Source organism: Arabidopsis lyrata (genome assembly GCF_000004255.2).
Source record: "Arabidopsis lyrata subsp. lyrata unplaced genomic scaffold ARALYscaffold_3, whole genome shotgun sequence".
Classification (NCBI taxonomy): Eukaryota; Viridiplantae; Streptophyta; class Magnoliopsida; order Brassicales; family Brassicaceae; genus Arabidopsis; species Arabidopsis lyrata.
Window position 1 is genome coordinate 2,497,709 of NW_003302553.1, and position 18,085 is coordinate 2,515,793.

Sequence of the window (18,085 nt, forward strand, 5' to 3'; positions counted from 1 at the left end):
CACAGGAGAAGAAGAAGAAGAAGAAGACTTGTCCGAATTCCCCTGTTGTGGCAAGGAAAAAACCACTAGGTTATTGCCTTGAACTGTGAAGATGAGAAGACAAGGACTTTGCCAGGACCTAGCTGCGAAAGAGTTGATGAAACATGGCAGGGTGGTGAGGGACGACCACAGCTTGGACACGCAGTGAGACCTCACAACAGATTTGGCAGGCAGCCTTAGAGTATCTCCAAAGTTAGATCCAGAGGAAGCGACGATGATGAACACACCCTTCTTCTCTTCACCTCTTCTTCTTCTTGTTTCTCCATCGTCAAACCATATTTTTCTCCTTCTTCCTCTCTGTTAGATTATGCGTATCTATAGGGTTTAATTAGGGTTTTAAACAAGAAATTTTTCATGTTATAATAACTGGGTATTAATTATAAATAGCGCCTTGTAACAAATGGTTTATTATTGAATAAAGTTTAGAAAAAAAAAATTATAAATAGCGCCCAAGAATGATGGGTCTCACGCGTGCTTTATTTCATCTATTCATAAAAAGCGCCTATATATATGCGCGTATCGTTCACGCGCTGAGACTGCGTCTGGAAAAACATAATGGTAAGCGAAGTACAAAACTTTTAGCAAGCTGATATGACACGTGTAGTGATTCCAGCAAATACCTACTTACGCAAAAACTGACATGCAACAACAACATTAAGTATTAACAACAAAGGGTTGAAGAAAATCAGAAGTAAATACAGAGCTTCTCGGCTATGCTATTCTGTACCAAGTTACATTTCTCCAACAATTCATCTAATCTCTCTCTCTCTCTCTTATCTATCGTCTTCTTCTCTGCAGCTTCTTTACCTTTACTTCTCCGTGATCTCTCGGTTCCATCGGCTAACTCATCATCCTCAGTTATCATCAGATCAGTCCCTCTATAAGCTTCGCTGCTCTTCTCCAAAATAGACTCGTCTATATCTCTATGATCATCGATGACCATTTCTGTCTCAACCGATTCGACAACTCTCTGGGCTTTGTGATCATATCGAGGAGACGACTTGAAGGGGCTGCAGCTGATTTGTATCATTTCATGAAGCAATGGAAGATTTGGACGATAAGATGGGTATGATGCATCTTCAGCCAAGAATTTATCTGCATAGCTTGAAGTTGACATGGTGAGATCAGACTTCAGTACGTAAGCTGAGGAAGACGATGCATCAAACAAACCCATTATCCGCCAGTTGAAGATCCTCTGGAAGATACCAATCCATCTTGGGATGATATGGTAGCGGCTTGAGTTATGGAGTTCGAGTCTAGTGTTTCTTTCTATCATCACTCCTGTTTCTTTGGTAGCTAATGAGGCTCCCATAATATTGCTTCTCTGTGATAAGTACTCAACTAAGCATCCCTCAAGCCGTTGCGTGTGGTTCTCTATCTCAGCACCAGAAGCACATCCTACGGTTAACCATGTCAAATCATCTTCAAAATACGGGAGCTTACAATTCTCTAGCACGGAACTGAGTGGTTCAACGTTCTCTGCACTGCTCCAGTCCAGGTTGGGAAGATACCGCTTCACCATTAAACGTTCTTTTCTATTATCCTCGAGCAACTTCGTCTCGTGGCAAGGCCAACCGATGGGATTTGCTTCAGCAGCAGAAGTGATGTTTCTTCGTGATGTTTCCAATGCGTCGTTGAAGGCTGATATGCAGATGTTAGGACCAACCTCCTGATCTGGCATCTGCTTAAGCAACTCCAGGGAAAAACTGAAATGGGTCAGAACCAGTTCCCGGGGTTTAACATGATGAAGATTTGGTTGCAGAGGTGAATTGCTCGCCAGCCATTTAATCCCATCTCTTAGCCGTGAATCGTTGAAAAAACGAACTTCCTGCCCCTTTTGCGACTTATTAGCAATAGAAACGATGGAAAAGCTTGCAATCTTTGACTTGTCAATATCATGGAGGCCTAGTCCCGAGACGAGATCGGTATCAGGCTCCATATGTTCCCCATTGCATGAGCTGATTACTACGAGAAGGGGAAGAACTGAACCGTTGGGTACTGATTCAAGAATGCGGTTAAGCTGTTCTCTCTGAAGATTCAAAGGGAGGCCTCCAGATGCAAGGAAAAGGACTGCACTTGCACCACATGTTGTCTCACACATATCATTCTCAGCCTCCACATCCCTAGCTACTGAGAGACAGCATGTGAAATCTATGTCAGACCCATTTGCAACCCATTTGTTCCATACCGACACACCGGGAGCTGAAAACAGCAGATTATCATCATTGAGACTATGTTCTGCATGAGGCATAAGCTTTGATGATAACCATCGACTGGCTGCTGAATGTGTAACCTGACTTGCAGAAGATGCTGTGTTTACTGATTTAGTCTGAGTACATAAGATGACCTTCCAGCATATGCATTTTGATTCTGGATTCCTTCCAACTAGTATATCAGCTATCACATCTGAAATATTCAGCCTTGACCATGATTTCTCGCGTTCTTCAAATCTCCTCTTCATGGCTTGATCAATGTTAAACTCACCACACGCCCTTGATTGCTGTGTATGAAGAGCGAACTGATATTAGACTACCAACCTCAATATTACATGCCTTTTAAGACTTTTATTGCTTCCTTGACAAAAAGACTGATGATCAGCACGTTATGAGGAAGAAAACTGAAACTTACATCAGTTTTGCTAAATCGGATAGGAGTACCCAGGGATAGTGAATTCAGTGCAGCAGTTGCTGCTAACTGTCGACGCTCCCGCAATTCACTTTGACGTGAAGACCACCGCTTCCATAATCTGCATATATTATTAGAGAAAGTTAATAACCTAAATCAATTGTCAATTTGCATGAGGAGCTGGCAAACCTTATGATCAACTTGAGTTTTGCCTTTGCCACTTCCTCATCATACTGATTTAAGATGACCCCATTCTCATCCTCATCTTCCTGGTCAATGTCATGGAAGTCCTTTTCCAAGGTACAAATCATTGCAGCTTCAGGTACGGATTCTTCCAAAGCATATTTGTTTTCTACAGTCGGAGACTCTGCAATGGTAGTTACAGGCATAATCTCCATTGGCATAGACTTCAGACTTTGTCGCAAAGCTGGTCCAGGCACATGATTCGTATGTACATCCCCTGCAAATGGAAATTTAATTTCCCCAGGAGACATACCAATGCGACCGTCATTAGGTTGTTTCTCCAAATTCGAGGATTTAGTTTGAGGAAATCTAGGGGAAACAATAGGAGAATATAGCTTCACGGGAGAATGAAATCCACCAGCTGATGTAAGGTCATTTTGTGTCTGTTGATGCACAACTGGATTTATAAAGGATGGCCCTGCTGGATTTATAACAAATGGCCTCACTGGCTTGTCCTCCTCTGGTGAGAGGGAAGTCTTGGAGTCAGCCATTTCTTTATCAAATAGACGCATTGATGTTTGTTTCTTAAGACTTCTGGCAGGCGGCATTTCCTGTTTATGGGCGGTAATACACTGTTGATTTCCGTTAGTTGTTTCTGTGATCAAGGAAGGCAATGGAGAGGGAGTAGAAACATCTTCCTCTACTGAGGGAGCAGAAACATCTTCCACTATGGTTCTTGACTTCTTCATGTGAACAAGTTTTGAGCATTTTGTTTTGTAATCCTTATCAGCATGGAGAAATAGGTCATTTTTTACCATGTATGGCTCTTCAAACACCTTTATCGAAAACCCATGGTACTCCAACAGGGCTTCTATGTCCTCTTCCTAAATTCCATTACCAGAAGAAAAATGTAAGATCTCTAAGAACTTCTCTGTGATAAACCAAGAAAGGTATAAAACCAAGTAACAGAGTGATGGAAGAAATACCTCCATCCCTATCCACTTTGACGTATCTGAAACTGGGAGACCCTGATTAATTTGGAGACCCGAGTGCAGAGAGGCAAGTGCCTGAGTTCTTAGCTGATGAAAGAATACAGTTAGATCTCAGTGAAATAATCACACATCAATATGGTAAGAATAATAGCTTTTGAACCCACATCACAAATAAGCCCTTACTTTCGAAAAATGAGCATGCATTAGACATGCTTGAAGATAGCTTGCTTTCCGTGCAAGGCGAAAGAAGGCGATGAAATTGCCAGTTCTGCAAGCTCTGTTTTGCACGACTGGTTTCAATACTTAGATCAAGTTAAAAAACTAACAGCAAACAAAAATATCCAAGGAACTACCTGGCTACATTGCGGGCAAAGAGAACTTCTGAAGTTTGCCTTATTTCTGGAGTCATATTGGCAAGATCAAGAGAAAGTTCTGAAGGTTCAACCTAACAAGAAGAATTTATTGTCGGGTTAAGAACTTAGCACACAATTCTGACCGCAAATTCACCCAGAAGGACTTACCTTATAGCCAGGATGTTTGTCGAGTTTGAGAAGGGCATAATAGCCACGAAACTCTTTTTCAGTAGGAACAGTTATTCCTTTCTTCCTGTGATCATCATACATTTGAAGCAACTCAACAGATGTCTTGTTCATCTGCTCAATATTCAGGTGTGCATCAAAACCCTCCGAAAAGCCCTCTCCTTTCGTATATTCACATAGTTCATGCATTGCAATGATGTGAAGTCTTATCTGTAACAGGAAAATCAATAGTAAGAACACACATCTAAAACAGAATATTATTTATCATCCTGTTTAATGGGATTTATATAAGATCAGAAGACACAAACCATTTGCTCCAGCAAAGTAATAGCTTCTTGGTTGAAAATATGTTGCATTCTTAGATCCATACGAATAGCTCTCATCCTATCCCATAAGAAATTGTACATGCCAAGAAAGTTTTCATTGTAAGGTCGGTCTAGCAAACTCAGCAAATATTCCATTGTATTTTGCAGGATTGGCATTGGTCGTATCAAAATTGCTTCTCGCTCCGCCGTCCTCGTATACTATTCAAAGGCAGATATATAAGTAGTCATCATGGCGAATGGGTGGTCTAGTATATCTCATCTAAGAAAGAATCTGAAATGAAAAAGGTGAGCTTACTTTCTTCACAGCAAGGGATTTGCTTGTCTGGTTCCTATCTCCATCCACACGCTCATAATGGTCCAAGTCACCCTTCCTCTCACGCTCCCCCCGTTCTGACTCTGGGAAAATGAAGAAAAAGTCCATCATTATATTTGTTCTGCGATTGCATGACTTACTAGAACTAGCCATCATTTATGGACAAAATAAATATCGTTGGTAACACAATTTTTTTTAATCAGATTATATGAACCAAAGACTATTACACTCAGTTGTCATTTTAATGCATGTCTCAGGCTTATGCTTACCAGGACACATGTCAGGGCATAATCCAATGATAAGAGAGGGCTGCTCCGAGCTTTCATAATCAGGCAAGGCATCTCCCTTCAGGGCATCCCTACTTGATTCAAGTGAATTGAATGTTTGTTTGTTGTCCAGAGGCTTCATAGTTTTATTTACAGGTGATTTAGTAAGTTGAGTATCAACAGGTCGGTCTGCAATAGGCTCCAGTTCACCCTTGAAGCGGGCCAGTCTCTTTGCCCTGGCTTGCTCTTCTCTGTAAGAAATCCACAAACTTTAGAAAACTTTAAGAACAGGTCCACAGATTAACACAAAGAGTCAATACTGTGTGATTAAAAATTTGTACCCTTCCGTACAATCTTGAGAAGGGAAAGAGTTTCGCTGGATATCCTCTTCAACTGGATATACAGGTGGAGATCTCGTCCTTTTTGTTGCAGGTGAACTGCTTGTCTTACCCGTATTATTGAAACTATTTAGAGAGGAGGGCTGCCCAGGAAATTGAGAATCTGAACTTCTTGAAAGCATATATGTCTTTGTGCCTGACGTAGGAGGAGATGTCGAAAACCTATCACAGAAACAGCATGCTTAACTAAGAGCAAGCTCAAAGGCACATCCAACCAGATAGAGAAAAGTAGATTTGTTGCAAGAGCATTATGATAAAGCTGCAAGAGAAGTAAGCATGACTTCACAGGCTAGTAGCAGAAAATTATCCATGAAACCATTTAAGTTTAAGATGACTACGCTCATAAACCGATTTGCTAACGATAAAGTTTCTTAGGATTGTAACTCTATTCTGCAATCGTGATTTCTCCTGCCATTTATACGTACACGTAGGACACAGAGTGGGTGGATAGAAAATAATAAGCTTTACAAAGTACGATGAGTTTCGTGCTGTCTACCTTTGAGAGTCATGTTGAGACAATATGGGGTCATCTCCGAGGGGTTTGTCAGAAGGTGCTATAGCCGAAGACTTTCTTCTTGTAGCTTCCTGAATTTCAGCTACTTCATGTGCATAGGGGAATGGCGAGTTTCGGGTTTGTTCTTGATGAATCAACCGATTGGGATTGCTCCTCGACCTCACGGGATTATTCTCCGCAGAAGACAGAGAGCGCCTACGAAAAAATGAGAAAAGGTTCCAGGACATAAGTTTCAAAAGTCAGTGAGAGGATAGAACAATAATCAGTATAAAAATCAAGGAGCAAAAAGACACAGGTATGGTTCAAATTACTATCCATAAAGAGTAAAGAGACCACAACATGTGAAATTTTTTATGACCTTTTTAAAAACCAATCGAAACTAACATCGAAAAGAGAGTGAGAGTCAAAAACATTATGACACTGCCAAGAGGATAAAAATCTCACATCCAAGTTTGGCTAGAAGGTGGCTGAAAACCATCTACCAAGTTCCCATTCTCAAAACCTGATACTGGCGATTGATTTCTTCTAGAAAACCCCATAGTCTGATCCGGAAGAATATCTGACCGACTGCAACAAAAATTGAGGATTTTATAGACTGAAATTAGTTACATCAAAAACCAGGATATCACTAAACACCACGGCCATGTATATGACATCTCATTCCTACCACCTAGGCCATACAACAAACTGATGAAATCTGACAGAGAAGGTACATGATGCAGAACACAGAAGGTGTACAAACTCCCACAAACGGACAGATGTTAAAAATTTAAGGATAAGATAGGGATACAAAACAGACAGAATGTTTATTTCAAAAAGATCCTGCTGGCATAAATGGCATTGATCTAAAGGAAATGGCATAAATGACCTTTTTCTTTTTGAATCTTGTGATCGACCTATCTCAACAGCATCAGTTCCCATTCTGGAAAGAATGTGAGATGTAGCAGGTGAAGACGTGGCTCGACTATGTTCACCATGATCTTTCAAGAAATTCCTTGATCCATCGTGCCCAAATTGAGGATTTAAAGCAGGCCTGTGAGGAAAAACGCAGCAGGTAAATTCAGCTAACTCATAAAGAACAATATAGCAGCTTGCTTGTTAAAGCTATAAGCCAAATTCAGCGATAATGATCTTTTTGGAGCTTCAAAGCCGCTGCCATAGTAAGCCCTTATGTATTAGGCAGAAAAACGTAATGCACTCCGCCACACTCTACTTTCTTCCTACTGCTATAATTTCAATTGCAGAAAACTGAAAGCATTTGAGATGTGTGATTAACACTGCCGCATATGACACTCTTCTTAGTTCTTAGTCAAAATATTTCACGTAGAATTTTACCTTTGAACTCCAGGAAATTGGTAAGGTCTCACAGAGGGGCTTGGACGTGGAAAAGCTTCTGAACCCCATGCTATTCCATTGAAAGGTTCTGGGCTCCTGAAAAACATAGCATTAAAGTGTTCCTATAACTTTCTCGGCGTAAAAAATAAGTGCAACATATAGAAGACTTAATCACCATTTTCACAAAAAGAATCAAAACCAAAGTAAATAGAATTTTGGTTTATCCCATCTTCAACTGTTTTGGATCAGACCTTTCCCGAAGATTCTTTACAGGCATATAAGGAGTGAAAAAAGGAAAAGAGAGTCATAATAGTAAGTTATCTAACCTTTGAATTCCACCAGGTTGGTAAGGTTGTCCTGAGGAGGGTGAGGGATTTTGAAAAGCCAACGGAGATGGTGTTCGATTAATTGGAGGACTACTGCAAGCAAAAACCATAATAATTTAGGGTAGAATCTAAAAGAAAAAGAAAAACCGAGTGTACAAGGAAAAAATAAGAATTAAATAAGTAACCAACCTAACATCATCATCAGACACATAGAACTGAAAGAGAAAAGGAATAAAACCAATCCATACAATTAAAAATGTCTAACCTTTGAACCCCACCTGGTCGGTAAGGTTTCCCTATAGAGGGTGGAGGGTTTTGAGAAGCCAAAGGAGGTGGCGCTCGCTGAACTGGAGGACCACTGCAAGCCAAAGTCACGATACACAGGTTGTAATGTAAAGGACATAGAAACTCAGCATATTTACGGGAAAAAAATCTACAACAAGTAGCACAACAGGCTCGTCCTATGGAGGCTCAGAAACAACCTAACATACTCGCATAGAAAGCAATAGAAGCTGTAGAGCTAGGTTCATCTAACCTTTGAATTCCACCTGGTCCAAAAGATTGTCCTGCTAAGGCTGAAGGGTTTTGAGAAGACGGTGGTTGAATTGGAGAATCACTACAAGGAAAATCCAAAACTCGCAGTGTTAGTATTAAAAGAAAGAGTACAATGTAAGAACGAAAAGCAAAAGTAAAGAACCAGTATCTCCTAAGGAAGGTGAAGAAAACCTTAAAAATTACATTCGCAATAAGCAACTGAACTTCAAAACAAGACTGCCTAAGTGATATAGCACACAATTTCATAGAAACTTGTCACATTCTCTTGATCCTAAACACTTCAATACAACGATAGCAAATATGTAAATTTAACAGCTCGAAAAATCTCGAGCATAATAGATCCATAGCGTGATATCAATCCTAAAAACCTCAAAAACTGGAAGGAAAGTGCGATTGTGGCATAGATATACACCCATAGAGAAATCGAAAAGCACACCTAGTGGGAGCAGAAGCACCGAACGGTGTAAACGGCGATGGCTTAGAGCTCATCGACGGACCTACGTCCTTCCCGAAAGGCCTAAACGCCATTCTCTGCGAAATTTGCTATACTTAATTATCGCTGCTACTCTTCTTCTACCTTCGTTCAATGACGGAGCAAATTGAATTTTCTGTTCCTCTCCGTCCGGCGACGATTATTTTACGTTTAGAATCAACGACGTCGTTCGAGTTCCGAATTTTATATTGGGCCTTTTAAGTAAATGTGGGCTTATTATGGGCTTTTGTCAAGGAACGAAGAATAATTGATCAACGAAGAAGAACGTGCGCATGTTGTCGCCATCCTTGTTTTAGGTAGAACATCAACTTTTCATGACCGTTGACATTTTTTTTTTTTTTTCCCTCTTTATTTTCTTTCCGGGAAAAAATAAATAAAATTATTCTCTAGTTTTCGATCTCGATCATCTGTATCCAATCAATTACTACGATTTGCTATAATGTCGATGTCTCGGCTCGGATTGTTGTTGTTCGTCGCTATATTCCTCGTCCTGCTTCAATCATCCACTTCTCTGATTAGTTCTCCAAGTTCTATTATCAACCCTTCTAAAGTCAAACAGGTTTCTGCGAAGCCCAGGTTTGATTTTCCTCTTTCTCTTGTCTATTAGTGAGAAACGAAGCAAAATCCTCAAGTAAATTTGGAAACTTTTTGTATTGATTGTTGTTTGTTTCTTCAGGGCATTTGTGTATGAAGGTTTTTTGACGGACTTGGAATGTGATCATCTAATCTCTCTTGTGAGTGCGAATTTTCGACATTTGTCTATGGGTTTGAGCTCAAATTTGGAAACTTTTTGGCTTAAATGTGCTAATTTCAGTATCTAATTTTGGTTTTTTTTGGGGAAAAGGCGAAAGAGAATCTGCAGAGATCTGCGGTTGCTGATAACGATAATGGCGAGAGTCAAGTCAGTGACGTTCGTACTAGCTCCGGCACGTTTATCTCCAAAGGAAAGGTGCAATTTTTATTTTTCTTTGTTTCGCTTCCAATTCACTACTTTGCTGATAAACTTGGAACCTTAATTGGCCACAACAGATCTCATTGAATATATTTGATTGGAATTGATTTTGATTATAATATATGAGTCATTCGACTTCAAGAACTCTGAATCTCTGATGTTGATTTCTGATACTAACGGATCTGATAAGTCGAACCCCTCAAGATCTGATGGAACTAGAAATTATGTTGAACTGTTCATTAGAGTTTGAGCTACATAGATCAAGTGTATTATGTTGATTAGTCGAGATCTTAGTAGATTGACCCAGAATTGTATTGCTTTGTGATTGTTGTTTAGTACCACTAAAAAGGTTTCAGGGATAGCTAGACATAAATTTACTTCTGTGTATATATGATGATCAATCATTGATGAATGATACTTGATGATCAATAGGAACAGATGACTCAATATGAATACAAGTTCTTATGTGAAGCTTCCTTTGTTTAATGACAGGATCCTATTGTTTCCGGTATAGAGGACAAGCTCTCAACATGGACATTCCTCCCAAAAGGTAACTTAAACAATCTGAATGGGGTTTTAATAGTGATCTCTCTGTTTCACAAGGAACCTTAACTCTTGTTGAGTTTCTTGAAAGGTTCTTTTCAGAAGATATTATTGTTTCTAAGTTCTTCACTTTGTGGTCACAGAAAACGGGGAAGACCTTCAGGTATTGAGATATGAGCCCGGTCAGAAATATGATGCTCACTTTGACTACTTCCACGACAAAGTCAACATCGCCCGTGGTGGACACCGCATAGCAACGGTTCTCTTGTATCTATCTAATGTCACAAAGGGTGGAGAAACGGTTTTCCCCGATGCACAGGTTTGTTGTTTTTCAAACAAAACCATCAGTTTCCGCTTACATGGAGAAATAGGTCTTTACTTTTTTTTTTTTTTTCTCTCTGATGAATATTTCTGCGCAGGAATATTCACGCCGCTCGCTTTCTGAGAACAAAGACGATCTTTCTGATTGTGCAAAGAAAGGAATCGCTGGTGAGCTATAAAAAAGAAGAATGACTTGTTATCTTTCCATGTTATCTCTAAGAGTGTTTGTGTTTTTGATATTGGTTGGTAATGTTGTTAGTGAAACCGAAGAAAGGGAATGCTCTGTTGTTCTTCAACCTCCAACAAGACGCAATCCCAGATCCTTTTAGCCTTCACGGAGGTTGTCCAGTGATTGAAGGAGAGAAATGGTCGGCTACAAAGTGGATCCACGTGGACTCATTCGATAAGATATTGACACATGATGGTAACTGTACGGACGTAAACGAGAGCTGTGAGAGATGGGCAGTGCTTGGAGAATGCGGAAAGAACCCAGAGTATATGGTTGGAACTCCAGAGCTCCCTGGAAATTGCAGACATAGCTGTAAAGCTTGTTAAAGACTTAAATTTCTCTTTTTCTCTGTAACATTAAAAGTTTTATTTTCTTGATCGAACTTCATTTCCTTTTTTTTTCTGATGAATTGTTGTTAAATGTATCACTGGATTCTTGTGTTTATCGAATGGGTTTCTTCGACTTGTTAAATTGAGTCTTTTTTTTACTTTTACCTTTAAATTTTACTTTAATCTCGTTAACGATAACGCGGTCAAAGAGAAAATGATGGCACAAATGGTAATAAGTGATGTATTATTTGGTTTTTCAGGGGATTTATTTACCCATCATCTCACACGGGATCACCAAATACAAAAGTCGTCGATTATTTCTGGTAGATCTAGGGTTATGGATTCCAAATTGGAGAACGCGGATGATGAAAATTCGATGATGGAGATCTCTGAGGAGAATGAATCAAGGAAGCGCAAGGCAGATGATACTTTCCCGGTGGATTCCTCCGATGTTGGCGAGAAAGAAGAACAAGTCGACGACGAAGACATAACAATAAGTGAGGAGGAGAAAATGGACGTGTCGAGCCGCGAGGAGGGCCAAGAATGGGACGTGGATAGTTTCGACGTAGGTCACCAATACACAACTAAAAAGAAGGTGGATCCAAACGATGAGGAAGCTGTCAAAATGCGTCGATACAGACTTCAGATGTATCAGACCAATGTATGTATTCTTCCATCTCTTATGTATTTCAACATATACAGGTTGAGAATTTTTGATTGAAATGTTTGTGCTTAATTAGGGTTTCAACGTGGATATGGAAAACTATCCAGGGAGAGTGGCCTACCGAGAACTTTGGGCTGTTGATCTTGATGAACCCTTTCGGTCAAGTGGTCTAACAGGGCGTGCCTACATGCAAAACTGTGTTGATTTGGCAATACAAAGATACAACAGAATCAATCAAAAGACCCTCACATGTGAGCATATTGTGAGGGCTATTATCTGTGTGGTCGACGGAATCAAATCCTACATCACCTTCATGGCCAGAGAGACTCCAGATGGAAATCTTGTCGAGTATCAAGCTAAAACTGAGAAAAAGTTCTGGCAAAAACATGCTCACGCCCTCTTTTGCAGGCCAACTCCTATACCTAAAGGTTCTTTTTGTTCCTGCTCTCTACTATAAGTATACGGTACTCTATAACTTATATAGTATTTTTCTCCAGTTATACAAGTGCCTAAGGACGAAGATTGTGATCCAATTTGTGACGGCTCCAGCCGTGACGGGTCCAGCCGCGAAAGCGACCAAGAATGGGACGTGGATAGTTTGGATGATGAATCCGATTACAAGCCCCCAGATATGCTGGCTCCCACCGACGAGGAAATTGAAAAGATGCGTCTATATAGACCTCATATGTATCGGAGCAAGGTATTTGTTATATTCTACTTCACTTTCTTTTTAGTTTAGCTCTCTTTGATTAGCAGCTTCATGAATTAATCAAGTTAAGGACTGAGATCTTGTTGATTTAGTTAGATATTGAAACTTGTTTTCAAATTTACAATTGTGTTAAGGGTTTCTACGTGGATGGAGAAAGCTACTCTGGGAAAGTGGTCTACTTCTCTCAGGTTGTTCTTGATGAACCCCTTTGGCTTACTGGGATTACAGGCCGTGAATACGTGCAAAGAATGATTGATTTATCTCTGGAAAAATACAATGAAATCAAGGTCTGGTAACTAATTATCTTCTCAACATTTATGTGATACACAATTATTTGCATATATTTGATCAACTAGTCTTTTTGATCAAATGGTAGGGATCGAGTGTGACATGTGAATCGATTGTGAGGGCTATTCTGACTAGGGTGACCGGATTCAAGATGTACATCACTTTCATGGCTAGAGAGTCTCCGGGTGGAGATCTTGTTGAATATCAAGCTAAGACGGAGAGGAAGGTTTGGCAAAAGAAAACTCATGTCATATTTTGCAGGCCAACTCCAAAATCAAAAGGTACTCTATTTGATTGATTGTAAAAGCTAACAACTAACTTATGTTTCTGATGAGCTTAGGTTAGATAGTAATAACACATGTGATGTTCATTGATACATTGTTTCATGTCATATGCTATAAGTTGGCTCCCAAGTCAATTGTTATTTGTTGGTTTTTGAGTGTGTGTAATTCAGTACCCATGTGCTAGATGTATTGACTCATCCATATGCACATTTTCCAGCTACTTAAATTTTGGATTTCCAGAAGTAGATTTTGGTCTGTGTGGCCCAAATGGACTTAGTTCTTGTGGTGATTGGTTTCTTGTGAATTTCTGAATTGCAGATTGATGTGCGTTACCAAGCTTGTGAGTAGTGATGGACAAGTAGCTAAGTCCGGGAGAGGGGTAGATAACCTATGGTTTAATTTTTTCTTGATCTTTTATCGGACCGTAAGAACGGGATAAAAGTGCTGCTTCAATCGAATTTGAGGGGGTATTAATGTTCCGAAAAAATTAACTTCGTTCAGACTTCAAGATTTCTAGTAAAATAGTATGAAATACGCTCTATGAAAATGGTATTTAATGCTGTTAATTAGTCTTCTTTTTTTCCTTCTTTCCTGACTTGGTCTCTTACAAAGTAAAATCACCGGTTCTTTGCACATGATTCTGTAATTCTGTTACCTTTGGTTTTCGGTTTAATCCTGGTTAAGTAAATGTCATTGGTCTGATTTGAATGAATTGGTTGGCAAATTTGGCTAAGCCGTGAAGCTGGCATTCGCAGCGAGTGATAGTTGCTGTATATATTGATCCGTCTGCTATGAATTTTTTTCGGTTCATGAAGTTGTGCAGCATGCCGTGTATATTTAGGTGAAATGGAGGTTAGTGAGGTTGCATCACTCCATGAATCTTCAAGAATCGCATGGTCTTCTTACGTCCAACAATATAATTGTTCTGCCTGTTTGAGCATATTTTAAAATACTTAAGAATAAATAATCTATACAATAAAATCAAAAGCGAGGACAGAGAGTATTAAATAGATTATTATAAAATAATAATAATCTATGTTTTCTTTCTGTTCAAATAATAATCGAAACTTTCACACTCTTCGGAGACTCTGGCCTGGCCCAAGATTGAAGCTCTAAAAAGGGCTTTAGGCAGATATCAATTAACAATTTTAAAAACAGTTATTGTGGTAAAGTGAAGACATTTTCCTACACCATTTTTAACATATATTCTTTTTTCTCATACGGTTCTGTACGCTTACGTATGATCATTACTTCGTCTAAATTAGAGAGAACCCCAATTTTGAAAAATGTTTTCTTCGGTCAACCGGTCCGGTAAAATCCGAGGCCGAATACGAAAAAAAAATTTGAGGCCTTTTTAATAAGTAAAAACTGCTAAAAAAAAAAATTTGTTAACTATGGGGCATTTATAATTTTTTATTTAACATTTTTTCTTAATTTTTGGACATTGTTTGCTAATTATAAGACTTTTACTAATTATGAAGCCTTCTTACTAATTATGGGTTTTTTTTTGTTAATTTTGAAGTCTATTTTACTAGTTTTGACTTTTAAAGCCTATTTTATTAATTGTGGGGGCTTAAAAAAAAAAAAAAAAAAAACCTCACAAAATGGGCCTCGGAAATTTGAGGCCTTTTGTTAAAATTTGTCCAGGGCCGGGTCCGGACAATTTGACAAAAAGTACAATAAAAACAGTTGACCCTGAAACAAAATTAAAACTTAACTATAGCTGAAAGATAGAAACCAAAACCAATATTAAAACCGGAAGATGATAACAAATTGTGCCAAACGTCTCATCTTCATTGTTATATATGTTTCGTATCATCAAAAATTGATAGAGCTATGTATCAACAATTGAAGAAGGATTTGGTCGAGCATATATGAACAAAAATTTTCAGAAATCAAGTTTAAAACTATTGTGCTTTATGTCATGTATGATATAAATTGTGTCTCATGTATGTTTTAAAAATTTTAATTTGCAACAATTATTAAATTTTCTAAAATTAAAATTGTTAATTTAATTTTATTTTTATATTAATACTTTTTGTTCTAAGAACCACAAGTTAAGAACCTACCATTGGAGACACATAAAATTTAAAACCAAAACACAATCTCTTAACTCTAAACTTTACAAATTTAATACTAAACTAATGCTAGGAGCCAATATTAGCATACCACCAATAATGTTGCTCTTAGATTGTAGGTGTAATTTCAACAGTAACGACAACGTAAGTCTTTGTTTTCTTTTCCTAAACGTAGTTGACATAGTTCTTAGTGTAGAGTCAAATGACGATGTATACCTGTGTATATATAGTGGTAGATTTACTAAATGTTGTTTACACAATTACTAAAATTTAGTTTCATATTGGATTTACGAAAATCATTTAAAAAAAAAAATACAATCATATCGGAGCACTTTGACGTTGAAAATATAGGTGTTACACTAATAGTGAGACCTTTACATGATTGAGTAGGATAAAGAAAGAAGGAAAATGAAGTTGCTTTACATCTAAACCCAAAAACTGTTGTTACTTGATATAGTAGGATAAAGAAGAAAGGAAAATGCAGTTGCTTTACATTGAAACAGAAATATGAGTTAAAGCTTTTTCAAAATGAACAGTTCTACTTTGGCCCTTCACATTCTCTCTCTTGAGGCTTCTTGTTTCTTCCAGCACGAATCAAAAATCTGTAATTCAATTCACCAATATAAAGAACAAATTAGTTCCTTTGTTATGAAGGTATAAGAAAGCTGGTGCTGCTGCATGTAACTAAACCAAAAGCTTAATTCTAGGCCAACATGTAACTGTGACCAATAATGTACAAAATTTAAACAAATTTGTAATGTTTAGAAAGTATGTTTTCGTTACATACCTCGATATGGACGTGGCCAGAATGCCATACAACTCATACCATCATCTATTATAAGCCTCCCATACCCATTCACGCCCCAAGTCTTTTCCCATGAGTTTTGTACAATGAAAAAGTCTTGTCCCTCAACAGTTCGTCCACGGCCCAAGATCATCAATGCGTGCCTACTTACAGTTTTGCCGGTACGTGGCACATCTCTAACTTTGTAAAATCCCTGAAAGCAAAGTAAAGTGGACCATGGATTTGATTTCTCCAGGACATACTCGATATAAAAAAATTCATGAATGTTAGATTGTGTTTCCCATTCTTTACTTTGTCTAATGTGAATCCATAGCATTAGTAACATGATTTGGTGAAAGTCAAAACACTAACAATATAGAACTTACCTCACGAAGTGCGGAGAATTCATCATCTATGTCAATAATGATGCCCACAGGAGATATCTCTAGTTTTGTCTGAATAAAGTTCCTATCGGCAGCTTCATTGGTATCAATTACCCACTTGATCGTTTTTATCTTGTCTCGATTTGCCTACAGCACATAAATGTAGAAAATCATATAAAAGGAAACCAAACAAAAAATCAAAGTAAGGCAGATATGGAAAATGCTTACATGGGAAGTAGTAGGAACTTTCTTTATCCCTTCCAATTCAATTACTTTGATACATCTATTCAACGTTGTAATTTCTTTATCATCATCCTCTGCCTTGATCTTTGAGACAAGATCATCAACGGAGATCCGTAAGAAACACTTGGAATCACCAATCCAAATGTTGTACATGGCTTCAATTAGACGAGCTAGAACAATTGCCCAACAAATGGCTAGGTATAAACAAGAAATACAAAGAATCAAAACAAGCAAACTTAACTAAGATATGAATATCAGAACTAGCAAACATGATATTTGAAATCCAAGGAGATGTTTACCTTCTCGTTGCTCTATTATAGGTCCTAACAAGTCTACGATAAGCCTCCAATCTTTAAGTATCTCGTAGGCAATACCATCAAATTCCTAGAAATAAAACTCAAAACAAGTTATCATCTACATTCGTTCTATATATCAAAGAGCAAGAAGATGAACATACTTGTCTTTGATTTTGTTGATCTTGTGGGCGTTGTTGTTGTGCTTCATTTCTCGCCGCATTCCTACGATTTGGATCGTTTAAAGGATTTGGCGTTTTAGGACGGTTTTGACGACGACTTCCTCCGGCTCCAATAGGTTCGTTGATGTCCGTTTCTGAAAGGTCAAAGAAATTGAAAGCTCAATAGAGAAACAATATATAAGAAAGGGGAAGAAGAAGAAGAAGAAGAAGAAAAGGGAGAAACCTCCGCCGGCTCCGATAGATTTGTTGATGTCCATTGCAAAAAGAGTCAAAGAAACTGAGAGCTCGAGAGAGGAAAAATACGAAAGGGGAAGAAGAAGAAAAACCCTAACAGACTCGCATACAAAAAGTGAGACCCCTTTTCTTTAATCCTTTTCTTCTTTGATATATGGATCAAGATGAGAACTAACTGATCATGAGAAGAGCAAAATCATCACAAAAACTCTAGTCTCTAGTCCGTACGTGGCTCAACCTAAAAGAGCTAAAATGCGCCGATGCAACACGATGCTCTTCATCAGTCGAATCTCTTTTCTTCGTTTCAATTTTGAATTAAAGTTGAAATTTTTTTTGTCTGTTAGTAAAGAAAAACCATAAATTTTCATAGAATTATTTTAGGGACGTTATGAAAAATAAATTTACTAACAGATTAATTAGTTAATGATCTTTTCTTTGTCGTCTGATTAGTGATCTAAACATGAAAAATCGTAAATCTAACTTCAATACCCCCTATTTAATTTTTATGCGCCAATTTTATAAAACAAATTGTAATTATCTCCTGACATTTACCCTTCTGCTTGCGTGTGAAATATGTTTAAACTTTAACTAGATATATAGTAATAACATTGTACTAGTGATAGGATATCTATATATATATATATATATATATGTATTTTTTATTT

The 18,085-nt window shown here is 38.1% G+C and overlaps 4 protein-coding genes across 7 annotated transcripts; 2 read left to right on the top strand and 2 right to left on the bottom strand.

The window, feature by feature from the left end:
* Positions 1–643: 643 nt before the first annotated feature.
* LOC9320634 (SAC3 family protein B) lies at positions 644–9,020 on the bottom strand. 3 transcript variants are annotated; one of them, XM_021031151.1, is made up of 19 exons: positions 8,848–9,020; positions 8,392–8,472; positions 8,122–8,214; positions 7,857–7,949; positions 7,531–7,626; positions 7,064–7,228; positions 6,640–6,762; positions 6,178–6,390; positions 5,625–5,843; positions 5,287–5,534; positions 5,000–5,100; positions 4,687–4,902; positions 4,361–4,588; positions 4,193–4,284; positions 4,023–4,116; positions 3,834–3,926; positions 2,854–3,731; positions 2,668–2,785; positions 644–2,539 (listed from the first exon to the last, which is right to left on the bottom strand). In XM_021031151.1, the coding sequence occupies exons 1-19, from the start codon at positions 8,937–8,939 to the stop codon at positions 725–727; spliced, it is 5,058 nt and encodes a 1,685-aa protein (XP_020886810.1). In that variant the 5' UTR covers positions 8,940–9,020; the 3' UTR covers positions 644–724. The 3 variants fall into 3 exon arrangements, with proteins under 3 accessions (XP_020886810.1, XP_020886811.1, XP_020886812.1); XM_021031152.1 differs by lacking the exons at positions 7,857–7,949; positions 8,122–8,214; XM_021031153.1 differs by lacking the exons at positions 8,392–8,472; positions 8,848–9,020 and having other exon boundaries at positions 8,135–8,210.
* A 171-nt stretch (positions 9,021–9,191) lies between these two features.
* On the top strand, positions 9,192–11,420 carry LOC9320635 (prolyl 4-hydroxylase 2). Its single transcript, XM_002882414.2, has 7 exons — positions 9,192–9,480; positions 9,581–9,638; positions 9,749–9,853; positions 10,349–10,406; positions 10,543–10,718; positions 10,819–10,888; positions 10,980–11,420. Exons 1-7 carry the CDS (start codon positions 9,344–9,346, stop codon positions 11,273–11,275), a joined length of 900 nt encoding a protein of 299 aa, XP_002882460.1. The 5' UTR covers positions 9,192–9,343; the 3' UTR covers positions 11,276–11,420.
* A 131-nt stretch (positions 11,421–11,551) lies between these two features.
* LOC9318528 lies at positions 11,552–13,911 on the top strand. The gene is made up of 6 exons (XM_002882415.2): positions 11,552–11,939; positions 12,019–12,370; positions 12,440–12,642; positions 12,786–12,938; positions 13,028–13,220; positions 13,542–13,911. Exons 1-6 carry the CDS (start codon positions 11,616–11,618, stop codon positions 13,544–13,546), a joined length of 1,230 nt encoding a protein of 409 aa, XP_002882461.1. The 5' UTR covers positions 11,552–11,615; the 3' UTR covers positions 13,547–13,911.
* A 1,763-nt stretch (positions 13,912–15,674) lies between these two features.
* On the bottom strand, positions 15,675–17,756 carry LOC9318529 (vignain). Of its 2 annotated transcripts, none has more exons than XM_021031975.1 (7): positions 17,410–17,756; positions 17,169–17,320; positions 17,011–17,095; positions 16,697–16,881; positions 16,472–16,615; positions 16,089–16,299; positions 15,675–15,903 (listed from the first exon to the last, which is right to left on the bottom strand). In XM_021031975.1, the coding sequence occupies exons 1-7, from the start codon at positions 17,441–17,443 to the stop codon at positions 15,896–15,898; spliced, it is 819 nt and encodes a 272-aa protein (XP_020887634.1). In that variant the 5' UTR covers positions 17,444–17,756; the 3' UTR covers positions 15,675–15,895. The 2 variants fall into 2 exon arrangements, with proteins under 2 accessions (XP_020887634.1, XP_002884569.2); XM_002884523.2 differs by having other exon boundaries at positions 16,697–16,905; positions 17,410–17,744.
* Positions 17,757–18,085: the final 329 nt, after the last annotated feature.

Excerpts from the sequence above, each read along its gene's own strand:
- LOC9320634 (XM_021031151.1), bottom strand. The coding sequence starts at position 8,939 with ATGGCGTTTAGGCCTTTCGGGAAGGACGTAGGTCCGTCGATGAGCTCT. Across the intron at positions 7,627-7,856 it reads CAACCTGGTGGAATTCAAAG|GAGCCCAGAACCTTTCAATG; the intron begins GTTAGATAACTT and ends TATGTTTTTCAG. Across the intron at positions 5,844-6,177 it reads TCTCAACATGACTCTCAAAG|GTTTTCGACATCTCCTCCTA; the intron begins GTAGACAGCACG and ends TTTCTGTGATAG.
- LOC9318529 (XM_002884523.2), bottom strand. The coding sequence starts at position 17,443 with ATGGACATCAACAAATCTATCGGAGCCGGCGGAG. Across the intron at positions 17,096-17,168 it reads ATCAACAAAATCAAAGACAA|GAATTTGATGGTATTGCCTA; the intron begins GTATGTTCATCT and ends TTTTATTTCTAG. Across the intron at positions 16,300-16,471 it reads AATTCTCCGCACTTCGTGAG|GGATTTTACAAAGTTAGAGA; the intron begins GTAAGTTCTATA and ends CTTTGCTTTCAG.
- LOC9318528 (XM_002882415.2), top strand. The coding sequence starts at position 11,616 with ATGGATTCCAAATTGGAGAACGCGGATGATGAAAATTCGATGATGGAG. Across the intron at positions 12,643-12,785 it reads CTCATATGTATCGGAGCAAG|GGTTTCTACGTGGATGGAGA; the intron begins GTATTTGTTATA and ends AATTGTGTTAAG. Across the intron at positions 12,939-13,027 it reads AAAAATACAATGAAATCAAG|GGATCGAGTGTGACATGTGA; the intron begins GTCTGGTAACTA and ends ATCAAATGGTAG.
- LOC9320635 (XM_002882414.2), top strand. The coding sequence starts at position 9,344 with ATGTCGATGTCTCGGCTCGGATTGTTGTTGTTCGTCGCTATATTCCTC. Across the intron at positions 9,639-9,748 it reads GTGATCATCTAATCTCTCTT|GCGAAAGAGAATCTGCAGAG; the intron begins GTGAGTGCGAAT and ends TTTGGGGAAAAG. Across the intron at positions 10,889-10,979 it reads TGCAAAGAAAGGAATCGCTG|TGAAACCGAAGAAAGGGAAT; the intron begins GTGAGCTATAAA and ends TAATGTTGTTAG.